The 23,169-nt window shown below is 42.9% G+C and overlaps 1 protein-coding gene and 1 long non-coding RNA gene across 13 annotated transcripts in view; one reads left to right on the plus strand and one right to left on the minus strand.

Moving 5' to 3' along the window:
• Positions 1-23,169, minus strand: part of TRIM67 (tripartite motif containing 67) — a 39,898-nt gene that overhangs the window by 9,294 nt on the left and 7,435 nt on the right. For 2 of the 12 annotated variants that reach the window (XM_076334060.1, XM_076334057.1), the window contains 6 exons: positions 19,367-19,489; positions 18,015-18,125; positions 15,641-15,794; positions 8,839-8,984; positions 5,760-5,898; positions 4,412-4,715 (listed from right to left, as the gene is read on the minus strand). In XM_076334060.1, the coding sequence (XP_076190175.1) occupies positions 4,412-4,715; positions 5,760-5,898; positions 8,839-8,984; positions 15,641-15,794; positions 18,015-18,125; positions 19,367-19,489 (977 nt within the window). Of the gene's footprint in view, positions 1-4,411; positions 4,716-5,750; positions 5,899-8,838; positions 8,997-15,634; positions 15,795-18,014; positions 18,126-19,366; positions 19,490-23,169 lie in introns of all 12 variants that reach the window. The other 10 variants (XM_076334058.1, XM_076334055.1, XM_076334061.1 and 7 more) reach the window with 9 other exon arrangements.
• On the plus strand, positions 12,151-22,830 carry LOC143158291 (uncharacterized). The gene is made up of 2 exons (XR_012994961.1): positions 12,151-12,362; positions 22,444-22,830. It is a non-coding gene; the product is annotated as an uncharacterized LOC143158291 (long non-coding RNA).

The following is a 23,169-nucleotide window of genomic DNA, read 5'->3' on the forward strand; positions in this document are numbered from 1 at the left end:
TATGAGATTGTGGGAAGCAACAGTAGTATGATCTAGAGCTATTTACAAATAGATTACATTATTCTTTTCTCTGCTTAGGAGCAGCTCTGATTGTAGGGCACCGCGTTTTATATCCTGCAGTGTTTTAAAATAGATTTTATGACATCCCTTTTAAATGACATTGATTCTCTTAGGGAAACAGAAACAGCAACTTTGCCTTTTCGAGATTATTAGGCTCTTTCCTATATGATAAGCTAATTTGCTTCTTGTGGGCTAATTAGCTGGGTGCTGCACAGTGACATTGAGTGACTCCTCTGCAGCCCCCGGGGACAGCCCCGCTGAAGAGGAGATAGATGCTGCCTGCAGAGCCCAGCCGAGGTGAGTGCAGGACCCAGCTGAGGCCCCTCACAGGAGCCACAGGGGCACGGGGGCAGAGCAGAGGGATGGGGACCCTCTCCCTTCCTTCCTGCCACAAGTCTTGCAGGACTTCAGCAGGTAGATTGCCTCATTCCTCGGCCGCCACCTCCCCACGGTGAGCAACCAGCTCTGGCAGGACAAAGCCAGGAAAAAGGCAACCAGGGGCACTTTGCCGTGCTGCTACCAGGGAGGCTGGACTTTTCCTGAGGCTGAACAGATTCTCTTCCCGAGCACCCCATGATTTCCTTGGGAACAGTCCTTTGAAGACCCCAGTGCTTTTTGAACTACTGTCATGGTCACTTCCCTTAGGAGGAGAGGTGGGAGAGTCAAAGTTTCGTGAGCAAACTTATGCAAGGCATTTCCTCACTCTTCTGTACATCATTCAGACAGTATTACAGGATAATTTTTCTAATAAATGCCTTAGTTGCAATTAAAAAAGCCAGCTAGCTCAAAAGACTCAAACTGATGTTGCTCTCTCCTGGTACACTTCTGTGGCAGCATGTAAAAAAGCTGCTGCTTTACTGTAATGAATTTTTTAAACTACTTAATGACAGTTATACCATAGGCCCCTAGTAATCTGCAGGCCATGTAAAAGGGAAATACAACTGTTTGTTACAATACTTCTTCAATAAATACTTTGCATTCATTAAATGATAATCCAGTTTTGAAGATATGCACCGCTCTCTCATTATTTCAAGTAAGTAAATCCCACTTCTCACACCTCTTTTCTCACAGTCCTGCACATTTTTATTTCTGTGTGCAACGGTAAGTCCTGGGTGTGGAAGTGCTGTGCGGAAGCCTGGAAGGTCAGAGTGCAGATAGGGGAATTTGGCTACAACGAAAAATGCCATTGCCTGTGGCAGTGGAGGCTGTTATTCTAAGATGCTTTCAGCAGCAGCTTGGACAATGTGCAGAACAGGACTGCATGGATTGGCTTGAGGAATTAAGAATAGTAGTAAGTTTCACTATTATTGAAAAATAAAGCTTAACAATTTATGAACACTTTAATAAACTGAAGAATTAGTTTAACTCTCCGTTAACAGTATTTTAATCATGAGCTTTACAGTAACTTAATAACTTTACCATGTCTATTGTCAAGACAGTATTTTTCAGTCAATTATAATATTTTTGTGTGATGAAAACCTGGTCTTGAGATCTCTGAAGTCAGTGAAGAGACTCTCCTGATCGCAGGGGGCTTAAGACTACGCTCCAAATTCTCTAGATTTTGACTTCCCACTGTCTTTCAGTATAAAATATTTCAGTGCAATTTCCATCTCTTTCTTTACATAACCATGTAGTGGCTGGAGTATCGCCTATAGCACCAGGTACTCCTGTTCTTGGGAACTTTGCCAAGGAACGGATCTATTGCCATGAATAGTGTCTCTTAGCAATGGGCATACACCATCTCTGGTGTGAACTGATTATTTCCAGGAACAACGAGGAGGAACATACCTCACAAATCTATATCCCTGCCCTAATGTGTTTTCTTAACCAGTTTGCTCAACCTATTCTCAAAGATTCCTTCTGTTTTTGATAGCATTACAGTTTTCTGTTCACGCCTCTTCTTCTAGCGTTACAGAAGTCATGATAGTTTTTAAGGATGTAGACAGGTCCAATTTTGCATGCTGTGAGTGAAAGGAACAGGAAAGTACTCTAAACGTGACAGGTCCCATGAATAGGTCTTTCAAGCTCCACCTCAGCTTAACTTTGAAGCTAGTCATTTATTTATTGCCCTAATTTATTCTCATGAAGATTAGGAAACATGAAATGATTACTAAGATGTAACCTCCATCACAATAACATCCGAGAGGCTAACAGCTGACAATAAATTTCCTTTGGACTGTGATATTGTGCTGTCATGCACTTGTCTCCAGCGGGGAAAAACAACTAGGCAGCAATAACCGTTTCCACAAGACTATTACAGCTAATGAGTTAAAAAACTGACCTACTTGACTGTCACGGTTAAAAATATAATGCCTTAGACCTAATTTCATTGAAGCGCATGTGATTTCATAAGACTACATGCCCTTTATGAGTGTACTTCACTTGAACAGATATTCCATGGGTCTATCCATGCCTTGGATGTGCCTGCAAAGCCTTTGTGTTTTATCTAGTAAAAACTGGGAAACTATCATCAACAGAAAGCACTTCGTTCTCCTGTTTAAGCAGGATGATTGGAAATCCAAAGTGTTTCCATTGTTTGTGCTTCCCAGAAAAAAAGCTTTTGCTTAGCTCACGTATTGCTTGCCGGGAGGAGCATGCTGAGGACCAAATCCATAAAATAGGTTTCTGGGACAGTAGTACACAGAATGGTTGCCAGCTTTTTTCCAGAAAACATAAGCTGTTTCACAGAGCATTAAAATTAATACAGCTTAACATTACTTCCGCCCTAAATTGAATCAAGGTGTTAAAGGGACAGAGAACCTTTTGATATATTTATTATACTGATGTTATTTTACTCTATATTGTCTTAGGACATGATCTAAGGTCTTTGGAGCCATGGAAAATATTCCAGTTGACTTCAGATAGCTTTTGATCCAGCTACAAGGTTCTTCTACCTGTCTGTAATGAGCTGCAAAATCGAACTATGCTTCAAACAAAAATTCCCAGCAATTGCTGTATACTTACTTAAAATACAAGTATGCTTTAGAGTATAAATGACTATTCAACAGGAGACATTACAACCAGCTTTAGGATACAGGGCATGTTGGCATGAACTTATCTCTTTAAGGAGATAATACCTGCATTTGAGCATTTTAAAAATCACTGCAAGCTTTTCTTTTAATCATTTGGTATAACAGAAACAACACCTGTGCTAGTGACTGTGGAAGACCTGCTGGGACAGTCAGTAGAAAATGAAATCGAAATTGATTCCCGCTCTGCCGCAGACCTGCTGCGTATCCTTGGTCAGTCACTTTATTCGTACATCAATCTCCCATCGTGATACAGTAGGTATACAAATACACCATTTTCCAAAATAAGCGAGGAACTTAGGATCCTGAATCACACTCTTCAGCGGAGATCTTCTCAAGGGTCTCAGTTCCCGTAGTACCCAGCTGACCTTCAGCTATGGCACACGGAGAGAGAGCAGTGCAGTTCTGCTCTGGTGATACCCCAGGGAGCTTCAAGTGAAGCTGACCATGTCTCCCCTACACAGTCCAGCACCATGTCAAGGAAACACAGCCAGCACCAGGCTGAGGTAACTATCATGAGTGCTGAAAGCCATGCAACCGTGTCAGCACAACACTGGATCTATGCTGATACACGCTGTCTCTGTGTGATCCGTCCCTGGAAGTAGCTTCAGTTAGAACATCTCCCCACCGCTCTGTTGCATAAAGCACACAGAGCCTCTGAGTGGTTGGAGAAAGAGGGGTTTGGTAACGATGGCTCAGGGGCATTCTGAAGTCCTCCTTTGTGTAAGTTGGTTGTACTAGTTGAGATGCTTTTCAAAGCTCTTCAGTACAATGGCTCAGTTGGGCGGAAGCTGTCACTTAGCCCTCACTGCCAAACAGTCCCTTGTGTCTGGATTACCCCAGGTGTGACCTACAGCATTACCCTTAATCAGCTTTCAGGACTGGCAATAAACACCTGCATTTTGGACAGGCGATCACCAGTGCTTTGCTTAATTATTGTGCAACCCTGCATCCAAGATTCCTCCTAAGAAAGAGAATCAACCACCTTTCTCCCTGCGCTCCGCCAGCAATGAGAAAGAAATCCTGCATCCCAGTGCGCTGCGCTCCTGTCTGCTGGCACCGTAGGTGGGACATGCAATAACTGGCTTAATCACAGCAGGGGGCATTTAGGCTAGATCTCAGGTAAAAACTGCTAACAGTGAGGATAACAAACACCAACACAGATTGCGAAGGTGCAATTGCTGTCACTAGTGATTTTTAAGAAGGAGTAAAATAACTACATTTAACAGGCAGATGGACTAGATGGCTTGCTGAGACCCCTTCCTCTGATGCAAAGCAGAAAAAACGATCAGTAATGAGAAAAACATGCAAGTGGCGCTTACCGATTGGTGTGAGAATTGCAATGCATGAACCAGCTGCGGTTGTTGTCAACATACATGGCCCATGCCTTGTCGTCCTTGCCTAGCATCATGTCCTTGACGACATTAATCCTGGCAATACCAAAGGCTGGATCCGGATGGTTGTCATACCGGTCCACATGCAGTTCCCAGTAATGCACGCCCTTGGAGAAGGCTGCTGTGCCAAGAACAACCCGGTCATCGTAGCTGTTGCAGGTGGCAGTCTGGTTGTCATTTGACAGCACTATGTCTCTGTGAGCTGAGGAGGGGTCGAAGGTGAACCACGCCACTGTGGAAGGGGAAAAGGAAAGGCAGGATTATGGCAGAACGGGCTGTGTTCAAGTGTCGTCTGCTTTACTTCAATTAGGAGAATGAGATTCTGCCTTCCTTAAAGACCCCACTGCACTTTCAGGTAATAAAGACAATCTTTCCTCGTTACTGTAGGCAGCCATACAAGATTGCTTTGAGCCCGTACCCTGCTGTTTTTCAGCTCAGAAGTGCCTTATATTATCTGTGCTTGTTCCTCTGAACGTAAGCTGCCAAGGGCAGTGACTTTCTGTTCTCACACAGTAACAAGAAAGTCATTGAGGAGACAAAGGCTTCTCCATGATACGGAAACTGCTCACATAGGTGAATTTGTCCAGGATCGCCTTTAATGGAAATGGAGTTCTGCTCTGTCCGTGCTGGTTAGGACTGACTTCGCTAGTTTATCAAAGGGGAAAAAAAAAAAGGGAAAAATCCCAGAAAAAGCTCTTAAAGTATAAATATTTTATACTGGCCTATTTTGGCAACACAGCATAAAAGTGGAAGTGATAATATCAGGCGCTTCTCAATTCATTGCAATACCATTAACGAAGATGAACTTCTTGTAATGGCCGTATGGATGTCAAGTATAATTACAGAGGAACAAGCATGAATTCCCATCTCTGTATTATCGCACCTTGCTGTGAAATTGAAGCAGTGGTGAAGGAAAAGGCAAATTCCAAAGATATATGTAGAAGTGGAGACAGAGTGGCACAAAAATATCCTGTGTGTTGCATAACTGCTTCCGTATGCTAAAGCAAATAAGAATCCTAGTTAGACCCCAGACTTCCACAGCAAAATAAAATTGCATGATTTGAAACCTGAAGTATTACTGATAATGGAAAATCCCCAAAAGTGCTAGGAGGAGAGCTCAGTCCCTGTGCACACTCAGTTCCTGGCCTCTCCGCTCAGATGATCCAAAATCTCCATGCCAGTAAGTGCCAGATATTAGTGGGTATAAAGGGATGCAAGCGTCCTGCCACTGAGACCTGCAGTTTTTCACTTAGAAACTGACAAAAACCCAACTCACCATCCGATGTCTGTAAAATAACTGTCTTGCTGTAAGGACCAACCCCCGATGAGTTGAAAGCTTTGACTCTTGCATTATAGGTACTGTTGAAATGAAGGCCATCGATGGTGCAGAGAGTCTCCTTGCCAACATATACTTCCTAAACATTCCAAAAAAAAAAAGGAGAGAGAAAAAGAGGGACATAGTTTAACTGTTTCTCTGTGCCTTGTGATCACATGTTAAGACTTCTAAATATAAGTCACAAGTGAACAGCTTCTCATTGCTTCCCAGGATGTAGAAGTTATGCTGTTATAACACGGACAGCCACAGCAGAGGAGACATCAAGGATGGTTAGCAGTGGAGACACTAAGGTGAAGAGGAAGCTGGAAGGGTACAGCAATAAAGGGCAACACAGAAAGATCTTAATTTTTATCCTCTTTTCCTAAATATCTGCTCCAAAACACTATTTTGGATAGTAGTCCCAGTGTCTGACCCACCGTGGCCATTCTTATATTTATGTAGGACCAAAAAAGGGGGGCGTGGAAGAAAAAAAAAAACAAGTAAGAAAAGTTTTATTCTGTTGGAAAGGTTGTCTCGTGCCTGTGTTAAAGTATAATTTTGAAGCCTGCAAACACAGAGCCAGAAGAAACTGATTTCCTAAAGATTAGGATCACATGCATCACATGATAAAACAGCAACTAGACAACATAAAAGTCTGCAACGATCTATTAAACAGCAAGCATTTGTGTAATGTGAAATATTTCAGGAGGAGGAACATCTAGGCAGACTAATGAAGAGGATTAGTCAGATTATACAGTCTATGATGAACTGTAAGAAGCCTAGAAACATCATGTTTGTTGGAAAACTGAACAGAAAATGACAGAAAAGGAAAAAATCCTGTCTTGGCAGTGGGTTGAAAGCCACAATTCCTTTCCACCTCCGATTTCTCTGATTCTGTGAAATCCATAGATTTATGGTAGCAAAGGCCCTAAAGAGCTTGAGGCTGTGACTAAGCGGACCACTCAGGCCCCAGTTCAGTTAAGACACTTAAGTATATGCCTAAGAGTAGTCCTGTTGATTAAGGCTCTTTGATATGAACCTAAAGTGAATTAAGTATGTGATGAATAAGAAAGGGATTACTTAAGTTTACAGCGGGCCATGTGTTTGTCCACTTTGCTACCATGGCGGCTGCTACAAATAACAAAATCTCTTGTGTCCTGAGTTAGCTGATGATCTTTCATGGAAAGAAAGAAGAGTTTTAATAGAATAGATTAATTTATCTCCATGTTGTAACATATGCTGTCCATGCAAAAAGTTGCATTTGTAGGACAACTCTCACATTTTCTAATTCATTTCATATTTTTACCACTGTTCACTGCTTGTGTTTATTCAGATTGATGCTCTCTGCTACGATGGGAGACAAAACTCGCTCTTTAAATCCACCCATTGAATACTGATAAAGTGCAGTCAGTGTCATTGCTTTCAGATATATAATCCTTCATGAAAAGGGTCAGCAAACTCTTACTGAAATGGCATTTCTGAGAATCCTGCAGTTTATCTTTCAATGGGTGAAACTGAGGGTATTTCTACCACAGCAAGCAAAGCATTCCCCTGAGAAGCTGTCACCCTAGATTTTTAAGGATTGAGATGGTTTTGTATCTTTTTTAATCCAAAATCTTGACATGGCAGGGCTGGCAGTCCTAAAACCTTTGCCAGTTACAAACACTCCCCCCCCCAAATGGGCTTGGATACGCACCAGCCTGAAATCTTGTTTATTCACAAGTATTTATTTAGATGTGAATAGCACTTGAAAAGGTTTATCCAAGACACTGGAATTCATAACACCTTGTTCCTAACTCTCCATTCATCACGCACTGATAACACTCTTACCTACTAATACTAACTGTATCGGCAGCTCCCAGCAGCCATTCACAAAGGTATCTTTTCACACTTTCAGTAGTGGAGAACAGCCTCTTCAAACCCATGTGAAATGATACTTGGACCAAGGAACGGAGGAGACCTTCCAGAAACACAGTGCCCTCTTCAAAATGCCCTGCCAATATCACTGTCTCTTCTGATGAGGGGCGTCCAAATCAGGTGCCTTTGCTATGGGTGTAGCGGTTTGGCACAGGGAGGCAGTTACTTAGGTGGACCCATGCCAGGCCATTTTTAGCTTGAGAAACCTTTAGGTTTCCAGTGAGAAGCCAGTTTGCAGCTCCCGAAGAAATGCCATCACATGTTTTTGGCAAAATTTCCCATTTGTGAAGAGAGCAGCTGTACTCCACAGTGATCTCCAGATGCTTTCAAGGCACTAGCCCCTAGGGGATGCACTGGGCCAGCCTGGTCCTGGAGCAACAGGAGCATGAAGCCTGTCTGAGGAGGAAGGGTCACAGCTTCCAGCAGGACACGGCTGGCAGGAAGCTGATTGAATGACTTCTGTAGTTTGTTTATCGGGATGTGGTGAGAAGGGACAGAAGCCTATAAATACCCCGCACCTGCAGCCAGGAGCAAGCAGTTGTGGCATCACCCTGAGGGTCTGGAAGGACAGCACTCGGGATGCCTTCCCATACTTACCAACCCCATCACAGCGTGTCTGCGGAAAGCTTCCACCAGCCTGGTCTCATCCACTCCCAGAGAAAAGACTTAGAAATCCCGTATTTTTATGCAGGATCCCATTTTTACTCAGAAAACCAGGAACAATTGAGTTGCATTTCTGGACCAAGAACCTCAGCTGTTGAAACAGGGTGCTTACGACAGACAGTAGGGGCTTCAAAGAAATCCCTGATTTGTGGAATGGACCACTTTCCGCTCCTGTAGGGCTAGTATGGGTTTTTCTGCTCTGGTACACTCCAGGGGGACCTCAAGGCCCTCTTTGCCAGAGCCCTGAGAATAACTTCAACCAAACTTCCTACCCAAGCTGGGGGTCCTTCTAATAACCAGCATCTGCACTGCTTTCTACATCCATGCGACGGAAGCAGGGATGTTTTGACAACCCATATCTTCCCTACCCCCTCTCCCCACCCTCGGACAGGCACGAATCCATATCCTGAGGAAACTCACATACAAAGAAACACAAATAAATGCTGAATGAAATTCTCACTCGGAATTGGCCACCATCTCCATCATCAAGTTCCAAGATATAACCCTCCACTGGGTTGTGGCTCAAAGGTGGCATCCTCCAGGCCAATGTCACACTGTTGTTTCTGGTGCAACACTTCTCCAGCTGCAGTAATGGGACGGGTGGCACTGTAACAGGAACTGGGTACAGATTAGTGTAACTCTGCCCTACCCCATTAGTCTGTGCCGCAAGCAGTATGGTGACCGCTCACCTCCCTCGCCTCGCAGGGGAGTCAATATTCGTTAGGAAGAGGGTCCGTTCCCTTCCTTGAAACAAGAGGCAGTAAAAATGATATAACAAAATGTCGTTACTCAGTTAGACAAATCATTGGGCTGAAATACGTAAACAGAAACATATCTGGACATGCTTCTGGTGCCTCATAAGAGCTACAGTCTGGGGACCTCACGTCTGGTTTCCTTCCCAGGGGTGACTGGCTGGACGAGTTTTTTCTCACACTAGAGCACTTTGCCCCTGCTGTCCCCAAAAGGAGAGAGGCAGCAGCCATGGGAGGGGGTGTCTCGGGCCACAGGGCAGCATGGAAGACGCAGTGCTGCCAGGAAGCCCAGCTCATTAACGAAGAATTGGGTTATTAACCAGCAGAGCAGCCAATCCTCCCAGCATGGCGGCGAGATAGAGCCTGAACTCCACCAACAGCAGGAAAACAATTCTTCACAATAGTTGTTGTTTTTTTTAAATCTTATCTAACACACCCCCACCCCCACCCAGTTTTTCATCAAAACCACCTCGGATATGTTATCTTTATGGCAGCCATACTTAAAAGAAACTGTTGAAGAAAATTGTTCCATTTGCAAATTTTATCTAAATCCCTTGGTTCAGGTAGCAAAAGGAATTTCTGCACCACAGGAGACTGCTTGTGGCTCTCTCCTCTCGGAAATTACAGGTGCGAGGTTATCTACCAACATGCCTTTTTAGTGACTCGCTCAGGAGAAACACCAAGAGACTGTTGACCAGACCAGCATCTTAAAAATAAAAATAAACAGAGTAAAACATTCAGCCATGCCTCTGTGGGAAAGAGGCCTCCACCACACCTTCTCTGCTAAACACAACTAAACTCTCACCGTTCACTCTTTGCTGGAAATTATAAAGTGAAAATTAGGTCTTCTGGAGAGATCTGGCATGTATCTTACACACTGTTGAAATCACACAGGTTAAGTGGGATGTAAGCGATGCATATACCCTGCCTGGTCTCCTGCCCAAGGCTGAATTTCACCTTTCAGGATCATTTCTGCAGAGCTCGACTGTGTCTTACAAGGAGCTGAGTGCTCTGAGCATTCATTGACTTAGCTCTTAACAATGTCAGTTTGCTCTTCTTTTATCTACTCTGCTTTGAGCCTCTATTTTATTTTCCTCCCTCTGTCTACAGGAGAGCTAAGCCCTTGAGCTGTTCCTTTCGTCCTATTTTACCTCTCTGGATAAAAGAAGACTGTTCGCGTTTTGTGAACCAAGCAGTCTGTGGGAAAATGGACGCTACTGTGTGACGGGGCTAAGGTTTCACCCCACTTTGGAAGTGGCATGAAAGTCAACATCACACTTGTGATAAACAGTGCAGAAGCTACAGTGGCTTTCCGCTGGCATTATCCATCACTGCAGTGAACACGGATGGTTGGTAGCCCAGAAGAATGACTGTGATCTGAAACAAAAGAGCTTTATAAATTAGCTCATGAAGGTTTTTCTGTGAAAAGAGAAAAAAAAGCCTTGTTCCTATTCCTTGATATTTAAGGATGATTCAGAGGGTGTCATAAATAAAAACCTGCTTGTTTTTTCACATGGAAAGTTCAGACTTTTCTGTAGGAGACACTGTGTCTGGAGAAGTAACAGAAATGTGACATTACAAGAGTCAAAAACCTGAAAACAAGGAATTCAGAGGTAATGAGATTTTTTAAGTGAACCATTTTAAGTTTAGCATTTTGTCTGTGTTTGTTAGCCTGTGTATTTCCAGTGACTGATAAGCCTGGGAGAAGATAGGGCTATATCAGCCATCCACACTCCTGCCACTTTAGCTAACTGGTTAACCCTCTCAGGAGGCATTCGCTGGCTCCTCCCCACTTCTGAGACTCCCCCTGGCAAAACTGGATGAAAACCTAATTCCTGAATTTTATAAAGTGCAAAACAGACAACACCCCCTCACCTCTGAATAAGCCACTAACCTCTCCAACCCCCTGCAAAAATCTCCTAGGAACACTGATGGGAGGCTTTCAGGGACTGTTCATGTAATGCACAACGCTGAAAAAAAAGAGCAGAATTTTTGGGGGAGGGTAAGTGTTTTACAAGTCCCTTTTAATTATGGAAACAGGAATGCTGTCTAAGATTAGGATATGTTTTCATACAGTAAAGTGCTGTAGTTCCCACTTCCCAGGGGCAGTGTGAATTTTGGCCCTATGTGTGAGTCACACATACTACGGGGAAGTGCCTGGGCTTCTTTACTGTGTCACTGAACATTTAAGTTTTTGTGAGTAATCCTTATCAGCCTCATACTCCCTTTGGGCTAGCCTGTGGCCTGAACTGCACAACCTACAGTAGCTGAAGGAGCGGTAAGAAGCTCCCACCAAGCAGCTGTGCAGCTTTGCTGGATGACGGTCGCTGCGCCTGCCCTCCTGCCTCCTCCCCTGGACGCGGATGGGCAGAGATTTGCCTTGATCTCAGGTTCCCTCTGGGAGGAGAAAAGGTGAACACTTGTTGTAAAAGTCATAGGAAAATGCAAAGCGAGTTGAATAATCGGGACACTGGGATATACTTCATGGTGAAGAGCAACGGGACAGGACTAAGAAAAGAAAAATATAGGCTAAGTGTCAGAAAAAAAAAGAAGACTCAGATGTTAAATTACAGTGCTGTCCCACTTCTTGTTCAACTTAAAGTCCTCTAGAGAGTTTTTGAAGGAAAAGATTAAAAATATAAAGGGAGAAATGATACTGCATTGGCACAGCAAGACCTATTAATGAGTCTGAATGATGTCCTGCTATTTTAAAAGTGCAGGTCACACTTAGCTAAAAAATGTGATACTGATGTCTGTGATACTGTCAACCCAGCAGTTTCAAAAACACATTGCTCAATGTATCTCACAGCTGATCTCCTCTCAGGGTAGAGTAGGGGTGCTCTAAGATGTCTGTTATTTGTCCTCTTGACAAGCAAGTTGTGCAACGATGCCCTTCACCTTCCCAGATTAATTTTTAAAGGACTAAATGCGGTTGAAGAACAGGTCCCTCAGAAACATGAAAACTTTGACCTCCTCCAAAACTGCAGTACGGCCCTGTAATAGCCTGAGTCACTGCTGTAGCAAGTACCCTACAAAGAGTGTTATCGAGAGAGAAGGAAAGACCACAGGCAAAGACCTGGGTCCATGACACAGAGCAGACAGAACCAGGGATAAAGGCTACCCTTTCATTATATCAAGGCTTCATTATATCCAGCTCATGGCTGGAGAAGCAGAGAAGATTTGTGGCAGGAGAGGTGTCTGGCGAATCTTCATGGACTGGTTTGCAGAAGAGGTAAGGAGTCACTCCTGACAAGGAGAAGGGGCACATGAGTGAGTATTCAGAGGTGGTACAGAAAAGCAGAGAGTAGCTATATTTTTTCCTGTTTTGTACCTAGTCTCCATTTTACAACAAGCCAAGATTGCATGACAGTTCCAGCTGTTTGAACAAAATAAACCTGGAACACATATTTGCCTATGCCCATAGCTTGAACTGAGGAAATGTGATGTACACATTGAGCCATTCATCAAAGAGGACAGGAATTTTGTGCCAAGGCACTCAGAAAAAGCAATAGAGAGAAGAAAACATGGACAGAGGAAAGGGATCTGGGAAAGCTCAAAATGCCAACAATTATTAGACCTGTGCGTGTGTCTCAGCAAGTCAGCTAGCCTGGGGAGTGTGGGACTCTTGCCAAAGGGCTATCAGTGGGACCCTTTGGTCAACATGACTGCTTAAGCATTACTTCTGCACGTATCACATTTCTGCACATTTAATTTGTTACCAAATTCCTTTTTCTTTCTGTAAAAAGAAAAAACACTCCCTGATCTTTATTTATTGAGATTAGCTTTAGATATGGGCTTATACAAAGTCCACCAGTAAGGTACATGAACAAGTCATCAAAGCAAATGTAATGTGATTTCTTCTCATTTTCATTCTTCTTTGTCTAACACAGTGAATCAATGTTTACTTACAAGCATGCTTTCACTCTAAATGACCCTTGCAAGCTCACTGAGGTTGAATGAGGCCAGAGTTTGAAAAAAAACATAGAAATTCAGTCATGCACTAAGCATCGATAACAATAGTACAGAGCTTACATTGGAAAGCTTTTGGAACAAAACAACTTGCAGTTGGAAAAGTCACACTGGCCCCATTCTCCTAGGTTTTCTCAAAACTCCCTTTACAGATCGTCTCTGATGTCTTTAATGCATCTACTCTTGTCAGATCAACCAGTATAGTGACTTAATAACACTCCCCTCAACACCAACATTTGGCAAAGATTGATGACTTGTTGGTGCGCTGGGGTAGGTAGGATTGGAGAAAGAGGAGCAGATGTAAAGAGACACATAGATTTTTCTTTGTGAAATTGGAGGCTCAGAAATATACAAGTCCTGATGGTGATAAATAGCAAAACATCACCCTGCAACACCAGCTTCTCCTCACAGTCAGCAAAGTGATGTTCCCAGTAAGTCTGGGTGCCCGCTGCTGAAATGCTGAGTTGCTTACTCTGTGGCACCTGTATTTCTAGATGCAAGACCACTGTGCATGAGAAGATAATGCAGAGCTGGTTGAAGTCATGAAGGTAAATTTCAGAAAAAAAATGCCAAAGTGTCAGACCGAGCAGTTCAAATGCAAATAAATTTGCAGTCATAAACTGAAAAATATAAATACAACTCTATATACTAAACAATCCTCAATACCTATGAATATTAGCTTGGGACCAGTCGGTGGCTTGTACCGCTTGGGCACACAGAGGTGTGAGGAGGAATAATGCAGTGCCTTATGAAGGAATGGTGGCCAGGATAAATGGCATTTCCACCATTCTTTGCATGGCGTGTACATGGTCACGCCAGTTATGCTGAGCAACCTGATGGGACATGCAGCAGGTACTCCCTGGTCAAGGCCAAGACAGCTCAAGGAAAAGCCCTTCCTGAGGTCTAACGATTAAGATGCACCTGGGGAGCAAAGCCCAAGGGTGTTCGTAAGCTCTGCACGGGTTTGGGCAGAAGCAGTCCTGTCCTCTTCTCCTTAGACCATGTCTAGCTCAGTACCAGAGCTTCACTGCAATTGTATGATAAATGAGAGCATCAGCAGACAGCACTATCTTTCATAAAGTTCCAGTGAATCTGGCTCAATTAAAGTCTCCAAGTCTTCAAGCTTAAAGCCAGACGAATGTCCAAAAGCCAAATACCTAAGCTGCTCTCACCTCAAGGGACCTGTGGTTAATTAGCAATCAAAGTGGATAGTTTAACTAAATTCTTTATATGTTTGGGAAGGAGAGTGGCAGAAGATCAGTATTAAATATATTTAAGAATAAGTATGGCTAGCATTAAATATAAACTGATTTAAACAGACAAGTGCAGACAGTATTCCGAGAAGTTTTATCAGTGATACTCTCTCTCTTGACTCTGCTTTCCTGACTGTTAACATTTCAAAGGAGCAGTTCACGGGTGTTTTTTGAGTAACTTTAATGCAGCCCATTTATGCCAAGATGCAAACCATTCTTGGTGAGCAGACTTTGGCCTTTAACTGTTTACCCTTGTTTCTCCACATATTTATCTGCCAAATTATCCACCCTAATTACTTCATCTTGGGTCTCTTACGTTCAGAATTAGGCCCAGAGAGGACAGATAAACTGAACAGAAATCTTTATGGTTGCTTGGAGTGAAAAAAAAGCACATCCAGCATCACAACACAATTATCCTTAACTGATTCATTGACTTCTGGCAGCCTCTACCCTGTCACCCACATGTATAATTAAGGCTTGAATCACCACTGAGGGAAGCTAATGGCATCATTCCCAGGACCACAATGGCCTTCAAATCTAGCCGGTCTATGGATCTATCTAATTCTGAGGCAGTTTTCATCCTGCTCCATATAAACCAAGCTCATTACAAGCGCATGATGTTAATATTTTTTTTGCCAATGGTATCTACTGTTCATCAGCTTCTGCTTTTAAATACTTTTTTTAACCTCCTTTCCCTTTAGTGTGTCCCTCGGGATCATTTAGATACCTGGAATCAAGGAAGGGTAGCCATGGAGCTACTTCCCCCTTGGGAATCTCTGCCTCATGATTGTTTTTCAAGCTGGGCACTGTTCACAGCACAGTCCAGCTATAAGTCAAAGGGGTTTTTTTTTCCCCTATTCAAGCATATGTGTGTGTGTGGCAATATTTATTTACTACTTCAGCTGTTCCTGACAAGATAGGGGTAATTGGTATTTTGAATTAACCATGTTAAATCTAGGAATGCTGTAAAATTGCATAAAGTTTCATGCAGCTAACGTCTTTTTAATCTTCAAAGCTGATAGATAGCCCTATTCTGAAGAATTTATCTTTTCAAATCTTTAACTGCACCTGATATGTCTGTCTGAGCTTGTTCAGGTCACTGCATGTGAAGTGAGCACACCTTTTTAAGAAACACCCAGTAATCTAAATTTGCTTGAAAACCTTTTAAAACTATCCAGCAATTTCAAGTCACTCCTCTTTCCTCCCTCCATGTCCCCCCTCTTCCCAGCACTGTATCAACACATGCATGAAAAACAGAAAAAAGAAAATCATAAAAGCTCACCCCTACATTTCATCTGAATAAAATCCAGCTGGTGAATCGACTGCAGTAAAGGTTCGCTATCCAGAGTCAGGTCAAACTCAGCAGACACTTTTGGCTCCAAGGCTCCTTTGACCCACTGTTCCTGAGATACCTGAACTCGCTTGATTAAAGCATCCGAAATCTGAAAGAGAGTATCAGGCTTATAACGAAATGGCAGATAAGACACATAAAAAGTGACAGAATGCCTGTGAGATAGATAGAGCACAAGGAAACCGGGAATATGACAGTACGACAGCTGAGACGGGATCTGGTCGTTTTGGGGTGAGTTCCACTTATGTTGCATCCTTTCGCCTCATGTTTTCAAAACAAGTCTCATCCTAGGGTAGGAAAGTAAAAATCGCATTTATAAATCCTGTTAAGATTATGTTACGTATCATGCCTCTGAATGCCACATATACTTCTGCACTCTGTTCTCTGATGTGCACAGTCTAGTTTTGCTCTCCTGTTTAAAAAGCAGTTGCACAAAGACAGGCTTAAATGTTAGAGGGTCTCTCCATTCAGCAGAGATGATTCAGTGGATGAAAGCTGAAAGGAATAAAACAATCAAATGGGAAGGAAGGTGTATATTTCTCACAGTGAGGGTGATAAGTTGTCAGATAGATTTCCAAAGAATATGATGGGTTTTCTATCATTACATCAGAACTGAATTTCATTTTTAAAGCTTTGCTCTAGCTCAGCCCACAGACAACTAGGCCAAAAGTCAGACTAAGATGATCGCAACAGACTCGTCTGGAAGTGAAAACCTGGCTCTGCGGAAATCAATGAACTCAACTGTCCTTGAGTTCAGTGAAGCTGCCATTTGGATATCTGGAGTCCCTCCCAGTGAGCTTCCTGTAAATCACAGGGAGCAGAATTTTCTTCTGGATAGGTCAGAGAGAGTTTTTCTTTATTGCAGGAGTCCAGATACCTTTCCTCATTACTGTTACTGGAAGACACTCCTGTCTGAGCCCCTGCATCAACAGCTCCTAATCAGTTTGTGCAGTAAGCAGAGAAGCATCCTATAGCCCTCCTGCAACCTTGGAGTCACTTACTGGGATGCTGGATCCCTTGGCTGTGTTTCAGTGTCCTGGCTGCAGAATTAGTTGCTCTAAGTAATGCAGTGCCTCAGTGTTAGCTGGTTGCCTTGAAAGCATCATTAGATAAACTAGGAAAAGGTAAAAACAAAAGTATTTTTTTATAAAAGGTGACTGCAAAGAATGAAGCCACAAAGGTTACAGGAAAAGTAAGCTGAAATGAAAACAAAGCATGTATCTAGCTAGCATGTAGATAAGACCTAAAGGTTTCATTTGTCCTGCAGCATCCAACCGACAGCCTGCTAAAATCTGTGTGGTCTTGAGATTAATATACACCACACATTCCCCACTCTTGCTTGAGACCAGACGTGACAGTAACAATCAATCTGGAGTGCTAATAGGTTTAAGTTGGCTAATTCTCATCCTGTTTTTTAGGGATGCTGTGACAGCCCCCTGACACTCATGCATTCATGCGTGCAGCGTGCCCTGTTCAGCTGACAGCCACGTGCAGATCATTTTGTTTGATGTGCCTTTCTTCTTAGGCAATTAGTAAGGCAACAAAACTAATAGGGCAAAATAAAATAATTCATAAAAATAATAGCATTAATTAGGCAAAATAATTAATTGGATAATAAAACTGTTATGTTTTATCTCATCAATGGACACTTTCACTGCTTACACCTAAGAAACAATATCCTGCAAATTAAGGCAATTGCTGGCTAGGCCATATTTTGCAAAGAGGGGGTACCTGGATCCTCCAGCTGCAAGACATGTCTTGTAGCCCTGTGAGGTGCAACAAGCCCAGTGAAGCGAAGCTACACGCAAGCCCTTCTTAAGGCTGGATTTCCTCACTAGGGAGATGTTGAAAGGACCCTTTCACATGGGAAAGAGTAATGCGAAGGGGAGAAGCAAAAAGGGGAGAAGTACTACTCTGCTGCCTTCCAAATTGATCAGAGAGCTCTGTGATGCCCTGTGTTGGGTTTCTCAGATGAGAATAAAATAATATTCTGCAGAAAGTTATCATTAACTGAATAGCATCTCTCTTTCAGCCCTGAAGGAAGGGCTGGCACAAGGAAAGATGTCAGCAGTCAGGGAAGTGGTGTGACCGCTAATTCCACACCTCGGTCAGAGCGCGGCTGTTCAAAGCCATCCCTTCGCTGGGACGTTCATGCAGTCACCAGGCTGTCTGAGCTTTTAGACAGTACTAACAGGAATTGAAGTGAACGTGCCTCAGAGGTGGAAGAGGGTAATTAGCAAAGCCACCCATTTTTAGATTTAACTTTAACGTCTTTTCTTTTTTTCCCCCAGAACATCGGAAAGAAAAATACCTGTAAAAACCCAGAGGGATCATTTTCTTTGATAACTTCTAGGCAGTACTCCATAAGCCCCGTTGACTGGCGTAGCTTCAGCGTACAGTGGTTTATCTGGTCCCAAACAACCTGGAAAACAAGCATCAGTACAGTTCTGATGACTGCCTCAGCTTGCAGTGAATTGTATAAAAGATTATTTCAGAAGAGACAACGAATGGAAGAGTGTGTTAAAGCTATGCTTAATTTAGCTGCCATATGGCCATTGCCATATCTCCATCAGCTACACTCACTTGCTCTGTATTGTAAATACCGATAATTAGCTTGGCAAAATGTTGTGCACAGGGAATCTCAATTTTCAGAGCAGATTAATTGCTCAAAGATCAGGCTTGCTCGGGGCAGAAAGAGCACAGAACATGTTTCTGCGTTTGCAGTATTCACATTTACAATCACACTTTCACTAAAATCTGAGCTTTTAAAAAATCCTTCACTTAAAAGGCAAATATTATAGAGGATAACTGCAGGAGTGGTTTCTTGCAGATTATACTCTACCATTCTCTTCACAATTGACCATTGATCCTGCTCTGCTTAAGAACGCATTGCTGGGATTAAGAAATAAAAAAGCTGCATCTCATCTTTCCAGATTTTGGACTTGATTCTGCTGCCACATGGCTGTAGACTAGGCCTAATAGCACTGTGTTCAATAGCACAATTCCTGAGGTACAACAGGATCAGTACAAATGCTGATCTCAGATAGATTTTATTCATTGTTTGTTACGTTAGATTTTTCACTTCATTTTTTCCTTCTGTCTTAGATACTATTAATGCTACTGGCAATATAATACCTCAAAATCACATATGCAGTTCGACGTTTCAAGAAATGTGTCTATTTAAACATTTCTTGACTGCCACTTTGTTCAACCATTTATAGCTTTCTTCTCCCACCCCCCTTTACTGTATTTCTTTAATACCTTTTGAGTAAGCACATGGACTTCTGGGGGTGGCTTGCCTGAATTTCAAAGGTTTGAAGAGACTCCAAAATCCCAACATTTTACTTGGGCAGAAGGGCTTTCTTGCATTTGGAAGGTCCCAGTATCCAAACCACACAGGTTTCACTGACAAGCACCTCTCAAAAGACAGCCCAAAGTCATCAGATAAAAAAAGCCTGATTCAACAAACTGCTGAAGTATATGCCTCATTTTAAGTGTATAAGCACAGTTCCACCAAACTGCTGAACTGGAACCTGCTGAAGGATTTGGTCATTAGATTTGGTTGTTAGGAGTTTTCATGATGTAAAGGGCTGGGGACTTAACAAAGTGTGCAGTAACGGCAGGTATCAACAGCCATGCTCAGCTGATGAGAGTTGTGCTCACCTTCAGCTTGTGCTCACGTTCTTTGGTCACCTTTGTGAGCAGCTTTGCCTTTTGTCGCGTTAACGCATCAACCAAGGCATCACACTGAGCAACAAGACAGGCTTCATAATCCAACCCGTTCTCCTAAAAGAAGGCAAGAGTCATACTCATCAAAGAAAGTATATTTTACACTTTAAGCTATCATTCATTCTTACCTGGTTTTCCACTCAGAGAATATTTCCTTTCAAGACTTCGGCATTTCTGTTGCCTTTCTGATTTCATTATAGCTGTACCAGTAATAGCTGCATGCTATAAAATGAAACAGTAAGATGCTATGCCACAAAATGGGCTTATTTAAAACCCTGATTCACCGGCAGTCTCTGGACAACAGATGTAGTACAACATAATGTAAAATCTAAACATGCACATACATAGTGCATACATATACATAAGAGGGTTCTGCCCCATTCTGTTTTAATTATCCCACTGTAGCAACTTTTAAATCACTGGCTCTACGCCATGGCAATTAGAAGAGAATTACGGACCAGAATCTGGTCTATAGGCTTATTACAAGGAAATTAATCAGGTACGAATCCCTGAGATTTTGTGTATCACTTAGCCTTACATAAACCCCTGTCCTATCAATGGGGAACAAACCCTGCTACCACAGAATCCCACTGCAGCTGTAGAAATCTGAGCAGATGGTACTACAAGGTCCTGAGCTGCCCCTCCTCCGGGGGATGGCTTTCTGTGGCCGTGGAACTGATGCTGTAGCACCCATTCAAAGGGAGGCTCTCCCTCACTTCCCCTGCTGGTCAGACTAGAAGAAGGAGAAAGCTTTCAAGCTCCTCTTTCCAGGAGATGTTCGGTTGTCCTATCAGCTTTCCTCCCAATCCCCCAAGTTACCAAAAAAAAAAAAAAAGCATTAAATGTGAGAAGATTTTAAATGTGTGCTGAAGGAGAAGCATCTCCATGGAAAGCTATCGCACACCCCTAACTCATTACTATCTCTTAGCTCTTTTGTTTATGCTTTTCTCTTCTTTTCTGTTCATTGCTTTGTCTTTGTTCTTTTGAGAGCAAAATTTTCAGCACTGTATTCCCTTCCTTCACTGCGATCCGTGCATCCCGCTCCCCAGCTGAGGGACGCAGGGTAACTCTTCCCTGAGAGGCCCCCGCCGCAGTCCTAGACCTGCCAGCAAGATGGGTGGGGGGAGAGACACCAGACAGCTCAGTTACTGTTCACAGGTTTGTCTTAGACTCCTCCTGTTTGCATCTCTCCCTCCTTGGCTTATATCACACCCGACTCCCTCTTAAGCCCATTTCCATCCAGCTACTCTTGAAGTGCTGGTTTGTGTACAGAACCTGAATCAGTCGATGGCTGTAGTGCATCGTTTCTCTCCTCATTTTCTGTTCACACATCAAACAGGGTGTTTGGCGCTATGTCTCTTTCAAGTGAGAAAGGATGAAATTGTTACAGCAGATAGGAAAATGTGAAAATAAGATGACACCAACAAGGAGGAGCAAGGAAGCAACAGGGGCAATGAGGAACAGGCAGTTTCTGAAAAGAGACAAATAGATTTAAAAGTGACCTCAGAAGGGAGAAGGGAAGGAAAAAAGAGGGGGAAACGAGATCTGCAAAGCAGGGAAAAGAAAAGTAGATTATGAACTTGCAAACTGCCCCTGGAAAGATAAAAGCACAGCTCCTGGTAGCTCTGGCAAACCCAGAGAGGAAATAAAGAGTGCAGATGGCTGTCTGGCCTGCTGTGCATTGAGACAGGATAATAAAACGTATATATAGCTCACTCCTTTGTGTAAACATACATTTTAAAGACATTTTTGCTGAGGGGTAAATATCTGTATGTGCGTGTGTGGCAACTGTCATAAGACTTCTATTAGAAATAACCTGCTCTGAGATACATGGTTCTGGGTATAAATCTACGCACAAAGGCTACATCTATTCCCTCCCAAAGAACAATCCAAGAACCGGTTTTCTGTTCCAGATGCCAAAAGGCACAGATTAGCTCATGACACATCTAAGCCCTTTCCCCTAAAATAGCGTGGCTGTACCAAACCTGCCTACCAGGAGTATTCCCTGGTATGTGCTATCATCAAATGCTGCTCAGGCATCACCTGGGAAGAGTGCAATTTGTCACGGGACAAAACCATGCCAGGGAGCTCATTAACGGTTAAACTCTGTGGGTGATCATCCTTTAGCACTCAGAGTTATGCCCTAGCCTTGTTTTACTTATGAATACATATGCAGCTGATTCATCCTGCTGTTTTGGTTTGCTGAAATTTGATGTCCTCACTCAGACTCATGCTGGAGACTGGCTCAACACGTGAGGTTCACATCCAGCTTTGTGCCTAGACATGCCTAAATGTTAGAGGGTGATTGCTGAATGCAATTTCCTCTTCTGAGTTCTCCTCTAGCATTTTAAGCAATGAGCAGCATCAAAGAAATGGCTTGGTCTTTTGATCTAATTGTAGCAGCTCCCTTATGCAGAGCAATTTGGCAGTGATTTTATTGAAACACATTAAAGGATTTTACAGCATAGTCATAAATAGTCATAATAGGCCACCTTTAGGTTTCAGGAGGGAAAAATACATTTTTAATGGAGCTAGGTGACTCAAGAAAAGATTGTTGATAGACTACTGTTTTGGATGAGTTATCCCATCCTAAAATACCTGTTCATACCTATAGGAAGAACTGCTCTCTAGAGGTGCCTGTCTTTCTCCTTGGACAATGAAAGAAGCCCTAACGACTAGGTTAGATGAGCTACTTAACTTTTAGATAGGTAAAGTCAGCTGAAGAGAAACCTCAGACCGTGACCAAAACGTGGCATGTGACAGGTGCCAGTCGGTGGCTTCACACTGGTTTCTTTCAGTTAGATGTGCTTTTTGTTACCAGTTTCTCAGTTTTGGTTTCTTCCCTTCCCCGCGAGGCCGCAGAAGACTGCAAAGGTGGGTAGCTACACTGCCCTGTGGCAACTTGAGAGCTTGGGGAGCATTTGTGGTACGAATTCATCATCTGGAGTGTTAAGTGGAATATTTTAATGATTAAAGTCAATGTTTGAACTTCTGCTTTGGCTTTCTGTTAGTAACAGGCACAGGACTTGCTTGTTGATGAAAGATGAGCAAGCAGCAGAGCAGGCATGTCGCAGAGCAGATGATGCATATCCCACAGAAAACCCACCGCCACAGAGCACTGCTGGAGATAACAAGTGCCCCCTCCTGGGCGCTGTGAAGCTCAAACTATGGCAGCACATTTCCAGCCACATTCTGCAGGGTGAGAAGGACCTTGAGGATCACCTGACCTCCAGCACTGACGAGTCTAAATTTGGTTGAAAACGGGACTTGTTTTGTTTTGGGTTTGTGCACTCAATTACCGCACTCACCATGAGCCCTCTTCTGACTATTAAAGCTGGGAAATTATAGGCATGAAAATATCTTCTGCTTCAATAAACGACCACATTGATTTAGTAGCATTTGTTTCTTCTTCTTTTTTTTGACTTCCTACAAATACTCTAATAAACAGGTTGGCTGGATTTTGTCCAGATTCGAGTACATTTTTAGGAAATGTAAGATGAAAAACAAGTAGTAAATTTTGAATGTGTTAAAATGAGAACTTATCCTAAATGCCCAGCTGAAGCAATTGCAGTCAGGAAGGAGCCCGGAAGCATGACTGATGGATTCAATCAAATACTGATCAACACAGCTCAGATGTCCAGTATTGAGTATCAGCTTCTTGCAATAAACAGCAAACAATTTAGAAGCTAAGAGGGGCTTGCAGGCATTATTTGATGAATAATTTTGCCTAGCAAATC

The sequence above is a fragment of the Aptenodytes patagonicus genome, chromosome 3 (assembly GCF_965638725.1).
Source record: "Aptenodytes patagonicus chromosome 3, bAptPat1.pri.cur, whole genome shotgun sequence".
NCBI classification, from domain to species: Eukaryota; Metazoa; Chordata; class Aves; order Sphenisciformes; family Spheniscidae; genus Aptenodytes; species Aptenodytes patagonicus.